The sequence below is a fragment of the Triturus cristatus genome, chromosome 2_1 (assembly GCF_964204655.1).
Source record: "Triturus cristatus chromosome 2_1, aTriCri1.1, whole genome shotgun sequence".
In the NCBI taxonomy this organism is placed as follows: domain Eukaryota; kingdom Metazoa; phylum Chordata; class Amphibia; order Caudata; family Salamandridae; genus Triturus; species Triturus cristatus.
In genome coordinates this window covers 879,221,147-879,245,441 of record NC_140581.1, presented here as the reverse complement: position 1 = coordinate 879,245,441, position 24,295 = coordinate 879,221,147, and the positions used below count along the sequence as shown (strand labels likewise).

Sequence of the window (24,295 nt, the reverse complement as noted above, 5' to 3'; positions counted from 1 at the left end):
CGCGAGGAAGGAGAAGGAGCGGCCTCCCGATCTGGTCTTTCTGGTGCAGGGGACTACAGCCAGATGAGAGTTGGGCTGATTGTAGCGTCCTTTGGGGTGCATGGAATTTGAGTCAGCTGTTCAGGTATGCTGGTCCGATGTCGTGGAGGGCCTTGTGTGCGTGGGGGAGCATCTTGAAGGTAACTCTATCCTCAACGGGGAGCCATTGGAGTGTGCGCAGCTGCTGGGAGATGTGGCAGTGTCTTGTCAGGTTGAGGACCAGTTCTGGATGTTCTGTAGCTTGCGGGTGAGGATTTTATTTATTTCGGCGTAGAGTGCGTAGCCGTAGTCGAGTTTGCTGGTGACCAGGGTGTGTGCGTGACAGTCTTTCTGTGTTTGAGGGGGATCCATTTGAAGGCCTTACGTAGGAGGCGGAGGGTGTGGAAGCAGGAGGATGAGACGGAGTTGATCAGGCGGTCAGGTTGCGTGCATGGTCTGTGGGGGTGGGTGGGCTTCCGAGGGTGGGGGGCCACCAGGTGTCGTTCCAGGCGTCGGGGTTTGGGCCCATGATGAGTACTTCTGTTTTCTTGGTGTTTAGTTGTAGGCAGCTGTTTTTCATCCATTGGGCGACAGCTTCCATGCCTTCTCGAAAGTTGTGTCTGGCGGTGTGTGTTCGTTGGATAGGGAGAGGATGAGTTGGCTGTAGTCTGCATATGACACAATGTTGAGTCCGTAGGTTCTGACGATGGGGGCAAGCGGAGCCTTGTAGACGTTGAAGAGCGTCGGGCTGAGGGAGGAGCCCTGGGGGACTCAGCAGGTGGTAGGTGTAGGGTCCGAGAGGAAAGGGGGAGTCTGACCAAATGCGTTCTGCCGAAGAAGAAGGAGCAGATCCAGTTGAGGGCCTTGTCCTGGATCCGTGCTTCGTGGAGTCTGCGTATTAGGGTGCGGTGAGAGACTGTGTCGAATGCCGCTGAGAGGTCGAGTAGGATGAGGGCTACTGTTTCTCCTTTGTCCAGTAGGGTGCAGATGTCGTCTGTTGTGGCGAGGAGGGCGGTTTCCATACTGTGGTTTTTCCTGGTTTTATGGGAGGAGTTGAGGATGTTGTGCTCTTCAATGAATGTGGCGAGTTGGCTGTTAATGGCTTTCTTGATGACTTTTGCTGGGAACGGGAGCAGGGAGATGGGTCTGTTGTTTTTTAGGTCGGTGAGGTCTGCCGAGGGTTTCTTCAGGAGGGGGTTTACCTCGGCGTGTTTCCAGTCAACGGGGAACGAGGCGGTCGCCAGGGAGCGGTTGATGGTGTGGCGGAGCATGGGTACAATGGTGTCGGAGGATCTGTTGAATATGTGGTGGGGGCAGGGGTTCGTGGGGGCCCCGGAGTGGATTGACTTCATTGTCTTCAGTGTGTCTTTGGTGGTGAGGGCTGTCCAGTTGTGAATCGCAGGCTTCAGGGTGTTGGGGGTGGTTGGTGAGGGTTCAGTGTGTTGGTTGTCTTCGTTGAAGTTGTCATAGATGCTCTTGATTTTGTGGTGGAAAAAGGTGCTGAGTTTGTCGCAGAGGTCTTGTGAGGGAGGGATGTAAGTAGATTCGCTGGTGGGTTGAGCGAACACCTTGATGATGTTGAAGAGTTCTTTGCTGTTGTGTGCTTGTGTGGAGATACTGTCTTCAATCACTTTTTTCCTCGTTTCTCTGATGAGTTGGTGGTGAGGGTTGGTGGCGGCTCTGAAGTTGTTTTAGGCTTTTGTGGATTTGGTGTTCCTCCAGGCCTTTTCAAGGCGGCGGCAAGTGCGTCTGGACTCTCGAAGTTTGGTGGTAAACCATCTAGCTTTCTTGGCGTAGGTCTTGTTGTTTTTCTTGAGGGGGGGCTATGGTGTTGGCGCTGTCGGAGATCCATCTGTGCAGGGTTCGGGCTGCGTTGTTGGGGTCATTGTTTTCCGCAATGGCTGGGGTGGAGTTGGTGAGTGAGGAGGTGAGCTGGTTGTCGGTGATTTCGGTCCAGTTTCTTTGTGGGAGCAGGTGCTGGTGCTTGTGGATGGTGGGTGTTTTGAAGGTAAAGTGGACGCATCAATGGTCAAATCATGGGAGGTCACTGATGTGGATGAAGGTGATGGAGTTTCCTGTAATGAAGAGAGGGTTGAGGGTGTGTCCTGCTGAGTGCGTGGGCTCGGTCATGATCTGGCGGAGTCCACTGTTGTGGAGGTTGTCCAGGAGGGATGTGGTGCTGGGGTCCAGTTGGTTGTCGAGGTGGAAGTTGAGGTCTCCCAGCAGGGTGTAGTTGGTGGATGCGATGGCCTGCAGGGAGATGATGTCCGTGTTGGAGTTGGCAAAAGGCCCGCGGGGTCCAGGGGGTCAGTAGATGAGGGTTCCTCGGAGGGTGGTGGTAGGGCTGGCCAGTATCTTGAAGTGAAGGTGTTCCATCAGGTCTGTGGGCTCGTCGGGGAGTGTGCTCAGGCTGAGGGTAGATTTGTGGATGATGGCGATTCCTCCTCCCGGGCGGGTGGGGCGGTCATTCCTGGAGATCTTGTATCCTTGGGGAATGGCGATGGCGATGTCCGGTCCCGAGGTGGTGTTGGTCTAGGTTTCTGTGAAGAACACTACTTCCGGGGTGGTGCTGTCGAGGAGGTCCCAGATTTCGGTGGCGTGTTTGTGGAGTGATCGGACGGTGAGGAGAATGCATTGCAGGGTCTTTGGTTCGGGGTGTTCTTGCGGGCGGGATGTGCTGTGTCAGTGTTCCTGGTGGTGCTGTAGGTGTGCCGGCAGCGGTGAAAGCTGAAGGGTCCATGGGTGTCGGCTGGTGATGCTAGCTTGCAGTTGTTGTTGCAGCCTGGGTTGAGTGCGTGGAGTGCCACTGGGTCGTAGCGTTGGCGGTGCGTAGGTCCAGGGTTCCTGGCGCTGGTCGCTGTCGGGTTGTGGACAGGTGAAGATGGGCTTGCCGTTGGCGCGCCTTCTGCGCGCTAATAGCACATTAACTAGAGGTCGGGGAGGACTGGACAGCTGGGAGGCGGGGGCGGGGAGGGGAACTGGAACGGGCTGGTCACGCTCGGGGGAGGGGCTGCGGGGGCAGCAGCGGCAGGAAACCAGGGGAAAAGGAGGCCAAAAGAGCGACAAAAAGTGAGAAAAAGTGAAATACAGACAAAAAGTGAAAAAAGAATAAAGGGTGAAACGGAGCAGAAAGGAGAAGAAAGGGGCAGAAAGCAGAGTGAGAGAAGGAGTCAGGGGTCCACTGGACCACCAGGGATGAGGCGCAGGTGTAAACCTGCGGGTGGAGGTGGGCCTCCTACACCAAGCACTACGGGAGTGCAGGCGCTCACAGAGGGCCTCACTTAGTGGTGGAGCTGCGAGGGTGGGAGAGCAGTCTTACTGACAGTGAGTCAGTGGTCTTGCTCGCCTGTCCCCATTAAGTAGGGGTCGGGGAGGGCTGGACAGCTGGGAGGCGGGGAGGGGAACTGGAACGGGCTGGTCACGCTGGTGGGGAGGGGCAGCAGCGGCAGGAAAAAGGGGGAAAAGGAGGCCAAAAGAGCGAGGAAAAAGTGAGAAAAAGTGAAATACAGAGAAAAAGTGAAAAAAGAATAAAGAGTGAAATGGAGCCGAAGGCAGAGAAAAAGAGAAGGAAAGATGAAGGGGCAAGAGGCTAAAGGGTGAAACGGAGCAGAATGGAGAGGAAGAAGGGGGCAGAAAGCAGAGTGAGAGAAGGGGTCAGGGGTCCACTGGACCACCAGGGATGAGGCGCAGGTGTAAACCTGCGGGTAGAGGAGGGCCTCGAACACCAGCACTAAGGGAATGCAGGGGATCACAGAGGGCCTCACTTAGTGGTGGAGCTACGAGGGTGGGAGAGCAGTCTTACTGACAGTGAGTCAGTGGTCTTACACCTGTATCCATACCCATGGTTACGTTGTGTAATGTGCTATTTATTTGCACTGTACTAACACATACTAATTTGCCTGAACCAAGACAATTTTTTGGTGTCTGGGTTGTGGGTTTACGCAAACGCTGATCACCTTTTCCTATGTTTCTATCCTTAATTGCACCCTTCTTCAATTGTTTCAGTTTTTAATTTCTCATTATCACGTGTGATTAACGTTGTCAGCTTCATAAATTCTTTTATTGGATTACTTTGCCAAATATCTCGTAATACAAAGGTGAGTCCTCACAGAGTACTCCTTTGAGATCCATCCCCATGGTGATAATCAATCCTTCACTTTGAGTTTTAATATGTAAACTGAGAAACGGTCTGCTGGACAATTATTTCCCCTGGGTTATGACCCTCATCGAATACTCGACAAACCTTCAGTAAAACTATGATGAGGGATTCTTTCAAAACTTGTAAAAGTAATTATAAAATCAATTTCACTCCACTATGAAAATATATTTTAGCGATTGTGTCTACATATTTATCATTCACAGACCCCAAAAATCTTGGTTGATTTTGACAAGGTAATATATAATTCACATTTGTGCCTTTCATCATGCTTTTTAGCCCTCTTTTACTATATTTAGTTGCACGGCAGCGCAGCAAGCCTTCCTGCTGCGCTGCCGTGCGTCAAAATAAAAGGGCAGGAATGCACCATATATACAAGATAAGGCACATTTCTCCTCATTGTGCCACTACTACGTCTCCCCTAGGGAGGTGTAGGATTCTAACGCATTCCCAGTTTTACTACACTTTGTAAATCTGGGAATGTGTCAGTTTTTATGGATGTTGCGTGGGAACACTTACACCAACACCATGGAACGCCCCTTTCACGCAGAGTAATGGGTGAAAAGGGCCCCTATTTACAAGGCCATGGAAAAATCCTGCAAGGTGACTATGTGGCCTTGTAAATATAGGCAGGCCCACTGCACCGCCAGTGCATCTAGAAAGTGATGCACTGGGGCGCAATGGGCTTGTAAATGAGGCCCTCTGTCCATAACTTGTTTGCATTATGTTATTGAGAAAAAATATGAAATACTATAATCTTTACATTCAGAATGGCACCTTTTTATATACAAACTCAATGTATGGCATCCTTTTATTTTTTCTTGCATTATAGTGGAACTTCCCTTTGGTGATGTTTGCTTGGAAGCTGGCACCTGCTCTCTGTTGCGGGAACACCGTTGTAATTAAACCAGCAGAGCAAACGCCACTTTCCGCTCTCTACATGGGATCATTGATCAAAGAGGTGAGTTTTCATGTAGCATTAATGGGAGACCGAAGGGCAAAGTCAGAATATTGTACCAAGAAATTTTATACAAATTTATTTGCAGATACTGATTGGTTGCAAGAGAGAAAGAACAATCTATTGTGATGTGAAACTTGTTTGTGTTTGTTCTAATTCATTGTCTGGATTCTCAGCCCCCCCCCCCCCCCCAACCTTAGCTAGCACCATAAGGCTCTGTAGGAGATTTTGCGCATTATACTTACACATTATCATGACATATGTAGATGAGTAAATTGCGATAATTAGTGATCTAAATTAATAGAACTGGTGTACTTTGGTCCAGACATCCTTTTCCTCTGGGCAGTTTTCAAAATGATCACTATATGTCCCAGTTCACAAAATTTGTTATGCATATAACAGGAACTTGATTCCGAGTCTGCTAATCCTGATTTAGAGAAGTTGGATCACTGAACATTTATGCTGTAGGACACATACTACTGCACACAATTTTCGTTTTGTGGAATATCTATTGGAGTAATTGCCTATCTGGGGTATGTAGGAAAAGCTTAAGGGATGTCACTACCTGTACACCGCCTGGCAAAAAGTTGGGAAATACCTACATGCTCATGCGTTTGAATTTACAAACATTTTAGAGACCCCCTTGCCAACCTGGATTATTTTTCCAATGAAGAAGAGAAGAGTTTGCTCTTCAAAATGGGATTTCTTATACTTTTCTTCCTTTCGTGGCATCCGCTGTTAAAAAGGAAGAGTCTTAAATCCTCTCCCTTCTAAACATCTTGAGAAAGAATGTGTGTATTCCTTTACAATTGGTATCACCCAACTTCTCCAAAAATGCCACCATGCTCTCTAAACATAGGTAACTGAGGATATCTCCAAGACGTCATTGTAGACAAACAGCTTGCAATGGCAATCTCCAAACAGAGCTCATATTCTCTTTGAGGTCATTTCAATAGTTGCTATTTTTCTCAAACCCTTTGAGGGTGGTGTCTAGCATTCCTTGTGGCCTTATAACAATCTATTTCTCCCTCTATGAACATCTACGTCAATTAACCAGTCTTCGTCTTTGATAGTGGTAATGTTATGATTCAGTTCACTGATGATAATCTTTGTCTGTGCTTTTAGCATTAAAGGGCTGATTGATGGATCAAGGCTACGTGTGAGTCTTTAAAGATGAGCGCCCTAGACACAGATTCATGTAAACACATATAAATCATATAGGACAATCCACACAAGACAAGGTTTAAAGGACAAACCATGAATGGTTATTTAAAAATAGAAGGTAAATGTTGCTGGTTAGCCACTTAATTCAAAATGATCAAAAATGGATAAAATATAAACCAATAGTGGCATTGAAAACTAAGCCCTAATCTAGCCAACAGTGAGAACCAAATATGGTCTAGCAGAAGGCGAATGATGAATCCTAGAGCATTCTCTCATAATGACTGCTCAGTTTTAAAGGAGAGAAGGAACATGAAAAATATTCAAGGTTCAGATCAATGAAAGACTTGGTGTGAAGTTTGTTTCTAAAGACGCAAAAGGAAATCACAAGGACCATGTCCCAAATAGAGAGTTTATATACACTTTAAACAGATAAATCAGACAGTGACTCTGGTTTGACATAACAGTTTTCGATGGTCTTGGTCCTCTCTGCAGGGCCACCCCCTGACTTTTTACTTTCACCTCTCCTGCATTCAGAAATTCATTCTTGTTAGCCTTAGGACTCCGTGCACTTTACAGCTGCTAACCATTGCTAAAGTGTTTGTGTTCGCTCCCTACAACATGGTAAAACTGGCTTGCACTTGATTGGCATATTTAATTTACATATAAGTCCCTAGTTATGGGGCATACCATATACCCAGGGCTGGTATATTGAATGCGACTAGTAAGCCTTCAGCACTTAGTGTGCCACCCACTTAAGTAGCTCTTTAAAACAATACGTGTTTCAGGCCTGCTTTTATAGCAGGTGTGCAGTTTTAAACTGCAATTAGACGTGGCCAAAAAACCTTTTGAGAAGCCTAAAGTTCCCTTTTTACTACATATATGTCATCCCTAGGGTACCCCCGAAAGTTGGACATATACGTTTTTGTTTTACATGTGATAGTAGTGAAAAACTCACAAATTCCCATAGGATAACATTATGTTGCCTTATTACATTTAATAAATGATAACTTTGCTTGGGAAGAGGTAAAAATGACGCGTGGTCTCTAATGAATTCTAATTTTAAACCCTTTCTGATGGCAATGTTAGATTTTAAGTCACAATTCAGAAAATTCCACTTTTAGAAAGTTGTCATTTTCTTATCCTAACCATTTGGTGCCTGCAGCCTTTATCCTAGGTCACGTAACTAGGTAAACTTGACAGTTGGCCCTTGTGTATTTCTCCCAGACAGTATCACAAAGAGGGACTGGGTGTTGGTAGACTGGGCCATACTGTCAAGATGGGAGGGTGGGAGCTGTCACCTACCACACTTGAACTTCAAAGGAGCTGCCTCAGCCCACACACAAAGAACTTCACACTCATCGTTTGTGACCCCAGACATCCAGGGACCATGGCAGGAAGGGAGGGAATGCCAGAATAGGATGTGTGGGCAAGTCTAGAGGTTTTTCCCAATTAAAAGCTAGCACCAGGTATAAATATTGGACTGTCAGACCCCCTCTTCAGTACACTCCTGGACCTTTGGATTCTACAGTAGAAGGACTGCCTTGCTGCCAGAAGACTTTCCTACTGATTCTTAAGGCCTGCCCTGCTGTATGAATAGAAGGAATGGACCTGCTCCCTTGATCCCTACTATCTAAAGTGATTCCAAGGGTCACCTCCTGTTCAGAGCTACAGAGACATAACAAGCTCCAGAGGCCTCCCTGCAACTGCCCAGCTGACATGCTGCACTAGACCTTCCTGGACCTACCTGAGCCATGCTGGCCTCTGCTGGAGTGGGTTCCTGATCCCTAAAAGGTGGCACCCAGGTCCTGGGCCAGCTGAACTCCTCTTGGAAGTAACAAAGATATCATGAAGTTTTGGGCTTTTTATTAACGCCAATGGACCTGTTCACACCAAGATTGCGATTGACCGCCAATGCAAAACTACGGTGAACCCGACTCTTTTCAGCTACAGCAACTGCCAGTAATAACCTGCAACATATAATCTGCACTTCACTCTGCCCCATCGACAGCCTGCGGTGAGTGCCAATACGAAGTTCCAGCAGCGCACGTCCGTACCGCCAGATTGGATCTTGGCGCTACAGTGACAACCATCTGTGACACCTGGCTTGCTCTTCACACTATGGTGTCGACTATCCGTGATGCTCTCCCTGTGGCCTCCTCCACAGCGAACTGGACTGTTTGCATTGGTGTTTGAGAAGGTAACTCAGCGTTTCTAACCTGGTCAGCCTGAACTTGTGACTTTCCCCCGGTCTAGCGTGGCCAGATTCCCACGAATGGAGCTCTAAGCTCTTAGGCTCTATCCCTACTTAAATCTTTGAAACTGCAAATCTCTGGTTCTATTGATTGGATATTTGTTTTTTTGGTGTCAAATAATTGATTAAATCATACTCAATTTGTCTAAATTGGTGTGGGATTTGTCCTGTGTTTTCACTTTATTACTGTTGTGTGATGCATAAATACTTTGCACGTTGCCTATAAATTAAGCCTGACCTCTTTTGTGCCAAGCTACCAGAGGGTTAAGCACAGGTTAAGTTAGTGACTTTTTGTGGTATACCCTGACAAGGACTGTGGCTGTTGTTTGAGTAGGGTTTTGCCTTTCTCATCCAACAACTCAATTTCTCAGTTTCCTATTATTAACAAATAGTAAAATAGAAAACACATCAGATAGTAATATGACCTTTACTCTACATCTAGTGAATAACCTTGTATTATGCTCTACAACAGAAACAAAGGCACATTCAAAATAAAAACATCATTTCATTCAGCTAAAAGAAATAGCATTTAATTCTAAACAGTTGAAATGGATCCTTTCTAGGAAGAACATGAGCAGAAAATAATACATTTCATAAATGACAGTGCAAGCAAGACCGCAGAGCTAACTGCATTTCATGTAATTAAATAAAAGACTTAAGGTCACATTTGAGGCTTCTCGGTGCCTACTGCACATCACAAGCATGCTAAATTGAAACCACCACTCTTGTCAACTATAAGGACTTTGATATATTAAACACAGTAAAAACATTGCATGTGCATCACTGTAACATTATTTAAACCATAGAATAATCAGCTGTGTGCATCTTTAGCATTACCATCTCCATTCCTAACCCTTGTTTTCACCAAGAAAGTCCACTCCTTCTCCTTGTATCCTCGTCACTGATAAGGTCCTTACCAAGTTAGACAAAAGCCACACCCATCTTCCCTTTCCTCATCCAATTACCTCTCACCTAATCTAAGGCACATCCTCCCACTTCCTCTATCCTTGAACCTTCCCCCCCGCATCCTTCTCCAGGCTCCACTCATGTCTCAAACTCTCTTCCACTGAGAGTTACATGGATGATGAGACAGAAAACTCTGCTACCTTGCTCTTGTATTCCGAAATACCTCTACCCTAAGAATCCAGTATGATGAGACATAACCCAACATTTCTTCCCACTGATGTGCCTATACAACCCTGCATTCAATTGCTTCTGACTAGAGTCCAGGCACAACTCTCCTCACTCATAATTACCAGCCCTCTCAACAACTTCTCTATTATGACTTTATCCATCCAGAGACAGCTGACATCATCCCTTTCACCCCACACTGTTTCTTTAAGCCTTCTCACAGATACACCTAAGAGTGTATCTTCGCAATTCTAAGTGTCTGTTGTAGGGGTCCCCCACCACCATAAAAATAACATGTCATAGCCATGCGTAGCAATGGTTATGATTTCACATACTAGCTTCAGCACATTGAAAACTTACAGGTCTTGCACTTTTATCCCTTCTGTGATATTTCATATTCATGCTACCACATAATATTTCTTCTGTAGCTTAATGTTTCCATTCATGCGGTTAAAAAGAGATATACACTGACACACTAGCAAAGGTTCAGATTTTTAACCACAAGAATGTCACTTGATGTTTATAAAACATCAAACTGTACACCAGAGTTGGATCAAGTTATTCACACAAGGAGACTTCCTTTTCTAATCATTAGCAATGGATGCCGATGACATGTTTCAACCAGGAAATAGCCTTGCTCTTGCCTCTTGCACTTCCCAATGTCTCTAACAAAACGGATGTTCTCCTCAGGGAAGTCAGAGCACTCAAAACTGCTCTTAAAAGCACATGCTCTACCATGTTATGTCTTAAGGTAACAGTGAAATGGAAACTCCTTACAGCATCTGTATGGTTGCACATACCCCAGAGTAACAAACACCAAAATTTGCAGAGCAGGGCCAACTATGGAGTTAACCCTGCAGTGGTTTCTGCCTTCTATTTAGTCACTACTAGAATCCTAACAAGGGTTCAAGTTAACACAATACGTGCATCAAATGTTAAACAAAACATCAAAAAAACCTAAAGAAAACATTATAATATGAAAAATATGGAAAATTATACCAATGAAGACACAGAAAAGGAAAAAGGAAAGAGAAAAGGGAGAAAAAAAGAGAAAAGAGAAAACCCATGTTTAAATATATACAATTCATAGAAAAAGGTTTATTAACAATGATAAATAATTAATTCTTAAAACTTTTAAGACAAAAGGCGCTCAACACAATACACAAACAAAGACCTATAAACAGTGCAATGTGTAAACAGACAAGTGGCTGAGGAAAAAAGGTTTACAAGAATCAAGAGTTGTCGACAAAACTGAAACAACACAAAGCAAACAATGGGTCCTCTTCAATTTCAGTCACATATGTGCGTCGATGGCGTTTCGACCATAGTGAAACTAAATGGTCATCATCAGGACACAGGGTCACTGGCTTAGTCCAGACCTATGGGTTCTGTAGCATGCTGTCCACACGAATAACTCCTGTAATCACAGCAAGGGCTGTAGTTTCAACTTCACTTAACAATATGCAGTCTATGTATCAGTGCCAAGTACCTTTTGTTCTGAAACTTAGTGTTCTGAAACTACGTTTCATCACATCAACATTAATTCAATGTAGACCACCCTAATTTTTGATTATGTGTCATATTATTTTTTTCACCCACTCATACAACGTATGACTTTCTGTTGGAACAGAAAAGTCCTCCGCATGATAAATGATGTGTCACCCTGCCCGGAGTGCCCAACTCTACTTTTGTCTGGATCCCTAATGCTGATTCTTGGTCACAGGCAAACACAGATCATGCGTGGGCTCATGACATAGGCCTGTCTCACAGACTGTGGTCTTGTTCGATTGGGACGGGTACCCAATACCTTCACCAGGAGTTAAGCAGCACGAGTGAAGTGGCTGCAGCACACAGTGTAGTGATCAGTAGTAACGAACAGGATCTTTTTACCCTGTGTCACTGTTGTCAGGCCTACAGCCTCTCTCACTTTTTTAAAAGTTCATCTGCTGTTATGTTATGTTATGTTATGTTAATCTCCATTTATAACGCGCATGCCTACTTGCGAAAGGCAAATGGTTGAGACGGAAGAGGGCTGACCCGGCTACGAGATTACTTAAATAGCAGGGTTTTTAACTGTCTTTTGAACAACCTGAGGTCCTCGATATTTCGTAGTTCGAAGGGCAGAGCATTCCAAGCCATGGCTGCTCTAACAGAAAGGGAACTGTGCCCAATCTAATCAGGCGGTGCCTAGGTACAACAGCAAGGCATTGGCCTGTAGAGCGTAGATGACGGGGTGGCACATAGAACGAAAAGCGTCTCCTAAGATTCTGTGGCCCTGCTTTATAGAGGGCACCGTAAGCCAGTGTAAGAGTTTTGAATAGTATCCGTTGCTCAACAGGGAGCCAATGCAGATCCCGCAGGGTCTGCCTAATGCTAGATCTGTCTGGCGTACCCAATAAAGCTCTGGCCGTCGCGTTCTGGACAACCTGCAGCTTTTTTAGCTGATATGCCGGGAGACCAATGTACAAGGGGTTGGCATAGTCCAGCCTTGACAGGATGAGAGCACGGGTCACCATTTCTTTAGCCACTTTGGGCAGGAGGGGCTGGAACTTCTTTAAGCGTTTCAGTGTGCCAAAGCACACACCGGACAGCTTATTAATCTGGGGTAGACATCTGCTGTGTACTGAACTCACCCTTGGCCTACATCAGGTAAGTTGTGGAGTGCTGGGCAGTGCATTAGCTGTATGTGTGCCTGGGAAGGGAACAGTACATGTATGGAGCAGTACTGCATCGGGCATTTGCGGTTAGTACATGTACGGGATGTATGCCTGCTGAAAGTAATATGTTACATGAGAGAAATATACCTTGCAGAGCATGTGTGGATAAAGCATCTGCTGGGTGTATGTGTGCTTGTGTGGAGTACAATATGATGGATGAAGTGTTTTGCAGTCTGCACATAATTAGTGTGTGTGTTAGTAAAGAGCACACCTTGGTTAACTATTGCAAAGCTTCAATGTTGAACAGTGCACACAGACTGAGTCTGTGCTGGATGCATGGGTACCCGTAAGGTACAATGCACGGAGGAACACGTGAATGTACATGCAAAGGGTACATTGTATGGACGACCCTGGGTTCCATTTTGGGAAGCATAGGCCTGTCTGTTAAAAACATGAGTAGAAGTGGAATCCCCCTGACAGTTTGGTGTATTGCTGCATTCCTGTGAGCTAGGTAGGGACCCGCTTGAGAGAAAAGGAAGAGACTCCCTTTACTTTTCCAAATACTGCTCTTTGATTCAGTGATAGATCACAAGGAAGGGACCTGGACCCTGGACACATCTCAGGAAGGAGATTGGGTGACAAGAGGATCATAATGAGTAGGGCTGTGGGTCTGGGATTAACCTTTTGATGCACATATCTCTGTAGATGACATCCAGCTGTGAACTCTGGTTAATCCCTAGATTTATTTATCTCTTTGTCAACATACCTCTACCCATCACACAGGCCTTTTTTAAAACTCTCCAATCCTTGCTGATCTCCTTGGTCTGGGTGGGAGGGCAGGCGTGAGTCTCGTGGGATCTCTTGACACTCCCTCTACGTCAGTGCGGTTTGGGGGCCCCAGATATGCAATTGTATGCATGGAGTGCTCAGGCTCAATTTCTACACCACTGGGTTCATCGACCCCTTTTCAACCGCATGTGGCTGTAGAGGCGGATGCTGCGGCACCGATCCCCTTGTCGGTAGCATTATATCAGGCTTTCAGGCATCCTAGGAATGGCATAGACACGGTTGAGACCTTGCAGTGGGCATGGGATGAGTTCTTTAAGAGGGCTGGCAGTCTTATTCTCTATGCTCCATCCATACACCTAGCTTATAACCCTATGCTGTTCGCTATTGGTGATGGTATTAGCAAGGAGTTGGCACAAAAAATGTGCCTCCGTACTTTCGCAGACCTATATCCAGAGGAAGTGTTTCGGCTGCCCCCGGTGTCCTCAGAGGGTCAGACTGTGCCTTTTTCTGAACTCTTCGCATATTACAAACTTGGGCTGCATGTCGGTCTCTTCATGACACTTTTCCGGACGCCCCGCCCACCCTGAACGCATTGGAGAACATCCTTAAATCAGATTCACCTCGCAGACTCATTACCCGGATATATAATCACATGCAAACTTCGGCCCCTTTGACACTCCTGGCATGGAATTAAGAACTCCAACCTCCACTCACAGAGGACCAGTGGGATTATTTCGGTTGCCAATTTACAGCATTGTCCGCTTACTATAAACTTTGTCTAATCCACTTTAAGTTCTTGAATAGATTTTATAGGACACCCTCCAGTTTGCATCACATGGGCCTGAAAGATGACAAAAGCTGTTGGAGATGTGGAATTGCTCCTGCTACTTTTTTACATATAGCATGGAGTTGCCCACGGTTGGCAACATATTGGTCCAACGTATTTACTGTGATTCACCAAATAATTGGCATGACCGCGGATCCCGACCCTGTACAGGGGATATTGGGTTATGTCAAGGACACGCCCGTCAAGGTTCGCAAACTGCACGCACTCTTACTCCTATTTGCTAAACGCCGAGTTGCCATGCATTGTGGTCGTAGGGGAGTTCCCTTTAAAAATGATTGGATTAGAGATGTTACCTTTGGACACTCACAATTGACCACCTTTTGGGAATTGATGCCTTTGGCATCCAGGCCCAGGGACATCTAGGAACCCTTTGCTGTGTGGGCCCGAGAGCATCAGGAGGCTGCTGGAGGTGCAACGCCCTGACCTGGGCTTTTATGAATCGGCACAGGTGACTTGGGGAGGGATAGGGGGCTGGGGGGTGAACGATTCCTGGGAGGAACCATGCAATTGTTTGTTACTGGGTCTACTTAATTGTGTGCCCTGGGTGGTGCTGCAGTGGACTATTTCTTCAACTGTATTTTGGATTGCGACTACTTGTTTATTTTTATGATAAAATGTATTTTCTCCTTTTCAAATCTTATGCTGTGGAGCGAGCATGCATGTAATGACATTTTGTAATTAAAGTGGTGGACCTACGTCGTGATAATTATGTATCGATTAACAACTGACTTGTTGTTTGTATTGTTTGTAGCATTGTTTTTAAAATGCCAATAAATACAATTACAAAAAAAAAAAAATTCTGGTTAATCCAATGAATTGTGTTGTGGAAAATCATTTCCAGAGTTGTGCCTGCAGTGACAGACATCTTTCATGAAGGAAGATTAAAATTAGAAGTGCCCACTTCAAAGGAAGCAAACACCCAGCCCCTAAATCACATTTGGTGTCTGGAAAAGGATTATTAGAAGGGGAGATTGAATTCCCCAAAATGTGTCATCTGCCAAGCAGCCATATGGGCTGTGTGTGAAGGCAAAACTCTGGAAGATGTCTGCCTGTGACCAGGACTTGGGATCAAGGCTTGCTAGTCTCCTTGCCAGGTAAGGGAACATAGCACAGGGAAACGAAGACCATCTGCCCTAGAGCCTAGAGCACCCTTGCTGGCCTGCTTGCCAAAAACAGTGTGCCCTGTGAGGAGAGAGTTGAAGAGAGTGTGGTCCAATGGGGAGCACTACTGTGAGGACTCCCATTTTGAGGTGTGAGGATTTGACTGTGGACTAATTGGGCTGTATCCCATGTGCAAGGAGAGGGCCGTCATAGACTGAGATGTGTGTTGCGCCATGTGGCTCTTGCTACCCCCGTACTGCCACACTGCGGTGATCCCATATGGCAGAGGGAGCCACTGGTAAAGTGCCATTTCAAGGCATACCAAGACTTGTTACTGCCTGGGTCAGGGCGCTGAGGCTGGGAGAGCCCGCGCCCATATCACCCCATACTGCGACAACTTCATATGCATGCAGGCACTGCCAGTTCCAACATTGCTAAAGGACTCGGGCCGCCGCTTAAAGGAAAGACTGAGGCGACGATCCTTCTGTTGGACTTTCTCTGTGAGGGAACTGCTCCTGACTCACAACTGAGGATTGCCAGAGGGTCTACGGACCACAATGCACCCTCGGTGGCTCCAGTCAGGAGCTGAAGAAAGGATTCCTTACACCACTGAGCAATTGAGCAAAGTCAGCTTACAAAGTCTTCGTGAACAGGGAGCTGATCCGTCATCTCGGAGACCTCCAGCAAGGTCACTCAGGAGAGAGAGCATGTGCCGCCGGGTGTTGCCGCATGGGCCTCGAGCAACCCGACCTCTTTGAACTGAGCAGGACTCATGGGTGAGCATTTGAAGGTACATGCTGCATCACTGAACCCTTCTGATCTGCGAGAATAGGTAAGATGTGAATTAGGCCGGTTGGGCCCCGTGGAAACTCACTGCACATGGTGCTGTAGCATCATAAATACTTTTGACTAAGTTCCTAAAAGGTCAAAATGGAGAATTCTTGAGTACAGCCTAATAATTTGCATTCCCTGATGTGGGCACCTGAGAATGGGGAATAACCCTGAACACATTACACAAAGAAGGGTGGGACAGGGATTCGTCTGACAACTACTAGACCCCCGACTTCAAGGAGGATAGTTTTGTTACAATCTGATGTCGCATATCTTTGCATGTATAGAGTTAGAAACAAAATGCTATATTTGTTTTATAAAAGCAAGTATTTGGCTGGACAGTGAATTATTTTGTGTACTGTTTGCATTTTTAAATTATGAGTTGTGTTTTCCGACCTGTGACTGCATTCCCCCCGAGGGAGGGCTGGCTGCTCAACCACAGATATCCACTGAGAGCCAAATGCAGAAGGAGTACTTGGCCCAGTTGAGCAGGATCCATAGTAGGTCAGGCCCATGTCATCAGGAGTAAAAGACCTCACCCAACCCGGTTGGGCCTAGTATCCCCTGTGCACCCCATGGTTGCCTGAAAGTGGTTCTGACACTTGCGTTAATTTTGTGATATTTTGTCATACTCATTTTTGCTTTATCTGTTTCACCGTTTGATTAATACTCTCTATCATGTAATCTATGCCTTAATAAAGAAATGAATAAAAGGGATGGGTGCCATTCTTTATGGAATGGGGTTGAAGGGAAAGGGGTTTGCCCAAAGGGATATATGCTGTTCCTCACTGTGAAAAATAATAAAGTAAAAAAATGTGCCTTTATATATTTCTGTGTATACTACAGTGGAATGTGCATAGTGTCCCATTGGTACATATTTCAATTCAAAATCTGTGTAGATTTAAGTAGAATATTCATAAGGAACCTGTGAATTTCTGAAAATGCATATATCCGTGCAGATCCTTGGAATAAGTAATGATGCATAGTTGAGCACAACTTCTGTGAAACTGGGTCAAGGTGATTGAGACAGAAATCAGAAACATCCTTCAAAATTCGAGCTTCACACTCCTTGTGTAAATTATCCTAACTCCCACACCTTATTTATTTGTCTTGCTCATTTACATTCAATTCTGCACATGTATTACACAACGGCTACTGTGCTAATGCAAAATGTATGCGACGCACAGGAATATGGTTTTGGCCACGAGCCCAGAGGCAAGTTTGAACAAGGAACTTAAACACGACTCAGCGCACGCTGAAAACAACGCGATATTTCAAGCGCTTACAAAATAAACAGTTTACACTGAGAAAACATATCTTTTTGATCAGAAACTAATAAAAAATATACTTATGCTACAAAAGTGCTTTACTAGCAGGAAATCATGGAGCAGCTTATTTTAATTTTTGGTTTGTCAATTCTGCTCTAAAATTATTTTCTTTGTTGGCAAAGACTATCAGTTGTATTTTGCATCCCTTTGGCCACTCATTGAATGGTGTGATAGGTTCACACACCTTCACCGAATTTAAGGGTGCATAAATTATGTCCATGCACACCTGCATTTAATTTGTGCTATAATCGTTATTAATGAGTCAGACATTTTTCAGGTGTGCAGTCTGTTGTTGGGTTAAGTACATTCACTCTTTGTGACGTTTTGTGCCACATGCATGTGGGAGACCACCGTCACCACTTAGTGAATGAAATACAGTTATTTACATTCTGTTTTGCGAAGCTATCTAAATGCATATGTCAGTGACGACATTCTAGTGCTGTGCAACCTGGGATGCATCTCCATCATACTTATTCCCATGAATCTGAGTAGCATCTGTGAATCCCCTGAGCTCGTTCCACAGATTCTTTTAAATCGCTTTAAATCACAACTTTCATTAAATAGCTTTATCTTTACGCCCTCCATGAAGATATTTGAGCAAAATCAAAAGTACCAATAGGCTACAGAAATGCCAATTAATATAACAATAAATATTTGTGCAGAATAGGAAAAAAGAAAATTATCCTGATCTGATTCATTCAGATTTGTATAGAAAGTTTGACGAATTGCTGATGAAAATATCTACAAAATGTTCAATATTTCTATTGCAACACTAAAGATTGATATATTCTGCTATTGCTCCTTTTCTAGGCTGGAATTCCACCAGGTGTTGTGAACATTGTGCCAGGTTACGGACCAACAGCAGGAGCAGCTATTTCTCAACACATGGATGTTGACAAAGTGGCTTTCACTGGATCAACAGTGGTATGTACATTATAAATATGGTTTCACAATTCTATTTGCGCAAATTGTTAGTAAAGTAGGATTTCCCATTTATCATATTTACATTATGGAGATCGACGTGCAGGCACATAGGGGGTCATCATGATGGAGTAGGGTCCGCCACTGCCAGCTGCGTGTTGGCGGTCCCTCCACCATCGAACCGCTATTTTCCTAAGCCATATTACGGTGGCTGGGGAATCGATGCGAAAGCGTGGCGGTCGCAAAGAGTGCCTGCCACGGTTCTGCACTGCCTTGCAGAAAGAAAACATAGGCCAACATTCCAGTAGTGCCTTGCAGGCACCGCCGTAGGGTTACGATATCCCTTTCCGCCGGGCTTTTCGCGGCGGGCAACCCGCCAAGAAAAGAAAGGCGGAAACGGATTTAGGGGCCCGTAGCGGGCCCCCCTTCATCTCTGGGCCCTGTACAAGTGCACTGGAGGGAACCTATGGTGATCCCTACATATCCCTGCACCATGTGGCAGGCACCGCATGGTGCCTGCCATGTAGTACAGGGATATGCAAGTGCCTCGTATTTGCATTGTGGAGGGGATTGCTGAACTCATCCCCGCCACAATGCAAAGTATGGGCGATGCGACCGCCACGGTGGCCGTCGCACCGTTATCGGGGATGGGGGACCGCCGTCTTACAGGCGGGCGGTGCCAGTCCCTGCTACGATGGCGGGCAGACTCAAGTCCGCCCATCATTGTAATGAGGCCCATAGTACGGAGGCTCTCCCACAATCAGAGTAGAAACAGTATTGCACAGCAGCGTCAAAACATGCAATTTACATGAATGTTGTCAGCAGGAATTGGTTTCCATGGCTCACAGGGATTATATCATTCTCATGAATTTTGGATTTCAGCCACAAGCAATAAAAAAAAAAATATGTCATCAGTTCATTTAGTTCCTCAGTCTCATTTCCGTTCCATACCAACTCCACAGAATAAACAAAACACTACCCATATTTAATCAGCCTCTTTATTCAATCGTCAGGATCCTTCATTAGTCGAAAGAAAACGCAAACCTCCTATGCAATCACCTACCCTATGATCATTCAGTTTAGCAGCTGAGTAAACACGCTTCTCCTGCTCCAAAACATGCATTTAACCCAGGAGTCTTAAAATATCTTCAATAAAGCCCCACCTATTTACTAACTAAAATGTTTTCTTTTTCCGAAGACTTGTACTCAGTTTTCAATATGATGGTTCAGATGAAATAAGCCATCATGTTTGAAAGCCATTGACATACTTATCAACCTTCGTTCTTACATGAATAGTACAAACTAATTTCGGAAAATTTAAATTTAGCGGCGTAAAATAATGTCCCCTCCTTCAGAATGTGATGACGGGCCCCTGACTCTCTCATATAGCACACTTATTCATGTGCCTTGGACTGACAGGGGTTAGGGGTATAGAAATGTGATGTATTGTACTTCTGCCAGCATCATGAAGATTTCTTAAAAACGTTAGCACCAGCTTTCATTAAGTGGGAAAACCCCAAAACACAGCAGTTAAATGATGCAGCAAATTGACATTATTATAGTAATATTTGAAGAAGAGAATATGGATATGGCAGTTTTGCCACAGATTGTGAAAGTTTTTTTCTACAAAAATATAGAAGTAGATATGATAAGATATGGAAGGAATTCATTGAGCTATACTAATGCATGTATGTTGTACTACGATTATATTTTTCAACATTTCTATTTTTAGTTTTTTAACCCAGTATGTATTTATTTTTCCTTTCCTCCCCCTTCTTACCCCATTATATTGTGTATGTCTTTGAGTGGGTCTAAGTGTTAGCAAAGGACATTTTTAACATAGAATTGGATTTTTAATATTACTAGCCTGGTCTTAGTCCTATGTAGGTGACGTCGTACAGTTTTGCAAGTTTTGTATCTGAAGTTCTATAGTTACTAAAATATTACGTACAAAATGAATTAAAAAAGAAACAAGCTTTGTGGAAGAAAAATCTACAATGACGTCCACCATAAGTCCCCCACCCAATCCCAGGCCTCCCAGCTTCCAATCACCCAGCCGGGCAATATGTAATAATCAGTGGTCTGAACAGTTTAGTGTTATCTCTTATAACATGGGAAGTCCCTGGCCATTGGTTGTCTCCCTCCCTCGCCTCTCTCACCCCTCCCTTCCTGTTACAAAGTTATTAAATCATCTCAGTCAGGTCTTCCTCAGTTGTCTCCTCTAGTTCCTGTGTCATAATACTCCAGGATAACAAGTCATCCGCCACCCTCTTGTCCCTGCCGGTTCTCCCCATATGAACACTCTCAGTGCCAGCCCCCTCCAGCATGTCCCGTCTCTAGTCTTTCTGTGCATGGGGTTTAGCCCTCAGCCAACCTTTTGCAACCTGTCATTTGGCCAATATAAGCCTTAACATTGCAAGGCGCCTACTCAGTTTCCTCTTTGGATTATCGGGAAGGAGCCCTAACACGCCATATTTAATCATGCACTGAACCTCCCAACCTGTCATGTGTTTAATGAGTTGCAATATAGCCTTCCAGTAGACCGCTATGTCCGGGGAGTGCCATACTATGTGCAGAAAATCTGCCACCATTGTGCCGCACCTGTTGCAGCTCTGGAATCCGTCTGGACAGATGGTGCAGACCCTTTTAGGGAAGAGACACCCCATGTGTACCATATAGTATTGAACTGTAAAACACAAGGATCCCTTTTGTGCTCTGTATTAATTCATAAATCTATCATCAAACAGGGTGCACTGAACCAGAATAGTCTCAGGAAATCTATTACCTTAAAAACATACAAAAGTCAATTTCCTCTATTTACACTTCTTAAAAAGTTTTTATTTAAATTATTGATCAATTGTCTTCCAATACAGATACAAAACGCTTATTTCACATTCATACATATAAAACGAAAAACATAGAGAAGATTCAAAACATTGTATATATACACAACAATACAATCATAAAATCAGTTTATATATATGAATAAAACGTTGCTTATACATGTAGGTTTCTTTCACATAAAACCTCTAAAACATTTATTAAATTAATTTATCTGCTTCTTTAAATAGAACTAATGTTGATGCGGCCTTTCGGTGGATTATCTAGTCATTCCCCGCCTTCTTCAGGACAATTTCAGAAATACTAATATATTCTTACAATACTTATTTTTAAAAAGTGATTAATCTGTGAAACAGAAATGAATAAAAAATCTGATGAGATAAAAAAACATCATTTCATATAATAAAATGAAAATAAATTATGAAGAATATTTTTCTTTATTATTCTGTTTTTTTACATAAAAAATTACCTCAGTGGGGGGTTCCCAAAAATATGTACATAACTGTTTCCTCTATTGTATTATTAATTCATAGATTTCTTTTACTTACACTCATAACTTGCTTCATAGAGTGATGGATATAATACTGCTGTTGAACTCGAGGATATATCTCTGGATTTGTGTACCAGCACTTATTAAGGAGTCTCAATCTGTGGATATAAAGTCATCATTGTAATGGACCTTTTTGTACTAGAATACGCACCCTTTTTCCGGGTCCCCTCTAGTTCCATGTACTTCTTAAAACAGTTGAAGGGTCTATGATGTACTGATGAATTTTGCTTCCATTTGTTATTCATCCACTCCGCACCTATCAAAAACCCAAGAGCAGTAAAATTAATATAGCGATTTAAATGCCTCAGAATGGGACAGAGAAGGAAATTCCTTTCACTTACCCTTCACATCTTTGTTGGATTGTAGTGAGTCACAGATGGCATATAGTTCTATTTCAGATTATAGAACCTTCATCCAGTTATTAACCCCTTCAGCGCTGGGCGAATTCCGCCGCGGTGCTGAAGGGTTCGAGCGCGGGCGGGCTCATGACGGAACGGTTCCGTCATGAGCACAGCTCAACCGTGGCTCATGACGGAACCGTTCCGTCATGAGCATGGAAGGGGTTAATACACGGGCTGCCCCAGGTCTTCTTAAATCCAGTAATTCCTATGGAGATTATTTGACAAATTACTTATTGTCCTCACTTTCCAAAACAAATTTGAGTTCCTATTTTTTATTTTTATTATTTCTTACTGAAATGCAGTGGGTTGTATCCACTATGGGACAGACATCTGTATTGTTATTTTTTATATATAATGTTTAATTTTTTACCAAAGTATTATACAGTGGTCTTATCCGCTGTGTGATAGACCCCCATGAGGTTACAATAAATTAACTGAAGAGCATGTAGCTGCATAAAGATGCTGTGTCGTCACTGGATCGACGCAGTATGATTAGGCCTGGGCGTAGTTCACGGACGTGGAACTTCATGAAGTTACAAAAAAACTCCGCAAAGTTCCCCGAGTGGTGGAGTGCAGCGCGAACTGCAGTTTGTGCTGGTATTTCTGCAGCTCGGGTAGAAATTCTACCCGAGCAGCAGCTGGCGCTCGAGAACTTACTGTTCGCAATTGCGAGCAGTAAATTCGCGATCGCGAGCAGGGAAAAACTTCCCTGCACATCGCGAAACAGAGTGTTCTGCACTCTGCGAAGTGATGAGTGCAGAAAACTCGAACAGAGCGAAGTTCACTGCCCAGGCCTAAGTATGATAGACCCCCTGGGATAACAGTCAATCTACTAGTAAGCATTGGCTGCATAAGAATACCAAGTCTAAAATTGATAAAATGCCACTCCCCATGAGCCTGCCTTTACTCCATACGGCATTCTTACCTCCTCTCCAGGACATTACTTTGAATACCTTTAGAACTTGTGCTACTGAGGTGTTCACTGGAGGTATTTAAATACACTTCCAGTATTCGGCACAGAAGGATACGTCCTATAGTGCATCACGGGAGCCATGATAAAGTCAGGCCATATAACATTGGGCCAACTTAAACCTCGCATAAGTGACACCGTGCACACTCCTGCTTGTATTTTAAGCCAGTCTCTGGGCGTAAGGAGCTCTTCGCACACAAGCTGTCAGGTGTTCTGTAGTTTTAGTGGAGCTAGTCATCTATCTGCTCGCAATGCTCGGTATCTGTACATTATAAATTTGCAACCACCCACCATTGAGAGCATGGTCGCTTGTGTCTGTGTGTGTCAGGGGCATCTGGAAAGTATGGCCATAAATGTCTCACAATTGCTGCTATCTTGGCATATTGGAGAAACTGTCCTTTACCCAATCCCATACTTCTTTCTCTATTGCATCTTTCAGCACTATAAAGAGGCCTAACGGATATAGATTTGACAGCATGATTCAGCCCCCCCGCCAGCCACCTGTCAATCACCATAGTCCAGGTTTTTTGTTCAAAGGATCTCACTATCCAAAGGAAAAAGTCCGGGGCATACGGCGCAAGCCAAATCACCCTCTGCACCTGAGATGGGCCAGCAGGCATATCAGGTATCAGGTGTAGAAATATATTGGAAATATCCCTTCCTCTTATCAGTAGGGCCCCAAGTTGGTATCCATCAAGTATACCGTCCATCAGTGCCCTCTTCCAGTTAGGCTACCCATCTAGCCAATGGATGATGTGCTGCAGGTGTACCGCTAAATAGTAAAGTTCCAGATCCGGAACCTCCATCCCACCCATGTCCCATTACCTCTTAAGGGTATGTAGGCTAATTTTACAGCATGTTCCTGCCCAAAGGAGTTCTACCAATAAGTGGTTGAGATCATGGAACACACTGTGTGTGATCTCATACACAGCTCCCTGCATGGCATATAAACATCATTGGAGGACCACCATCTTCATGAGTGAGATCTTTCCCATAAGTGATTGCACCGTGTTCCAGAAGGCAAACAAATCCAAAATAGAGAATGCTTGATCTATGGCACAGTGCACCATTGTTGTATGAATTCAGTTGTAAAGATAAAACAGGTGTCTGGTCTGATTGTTCCCGTTGTGTTGTTTCAGGTTGGCAAGCTGATCAAGGAAGCTGCTGGAAAAAGCAACCTGAAGAGGGTGACTCTAGAGCTTGGAGGAAAGAGCCCAATTGTCGTATTTGCTGATGCTGATTGTTAGTAATTTTTATTCGTGGTGTAATCCTGTTGATGCTGATCATCAAACTTCTCTTTAGTGACCTTTTAAGAATGGTTTATTTGGCAGGTTAAAGAATGTGTTCATCAACTCCTACTTCTGTTCTCTATGATGACCCA

General features: G+C 44.5%; 1 protein-coding gene across 1 annotated transcript in view; it reads left to right on the top strand.

Annotated features, from left to right (window-relative positions):
- The window catches only part of ALDH1A1 (aldehyde dehydrogenase 1 family member A1), a 188,253-nt gene that overhangs the window by 69,744 nt on the left and 94,214 nt on the right, over nt 1-24,295 (top strand). Inside the window, exons 6-8 of the mRNA XM_085633036.1 lie at nt 5,007-5,135; nt 18,042-18,155; nt 24,054-24,156. Of these exons, the coding sequence (XP_085489162.1) occupies nt 5,007-5,135; nt 18,042-18,155; nt 24,054-24,156 (346 nt within the window). The remainder of the gene's footprint in view (nt 1-5,006; nt 5,136-18,041; nt 18,156-24,053; nt 24,157-24,295) is intronic.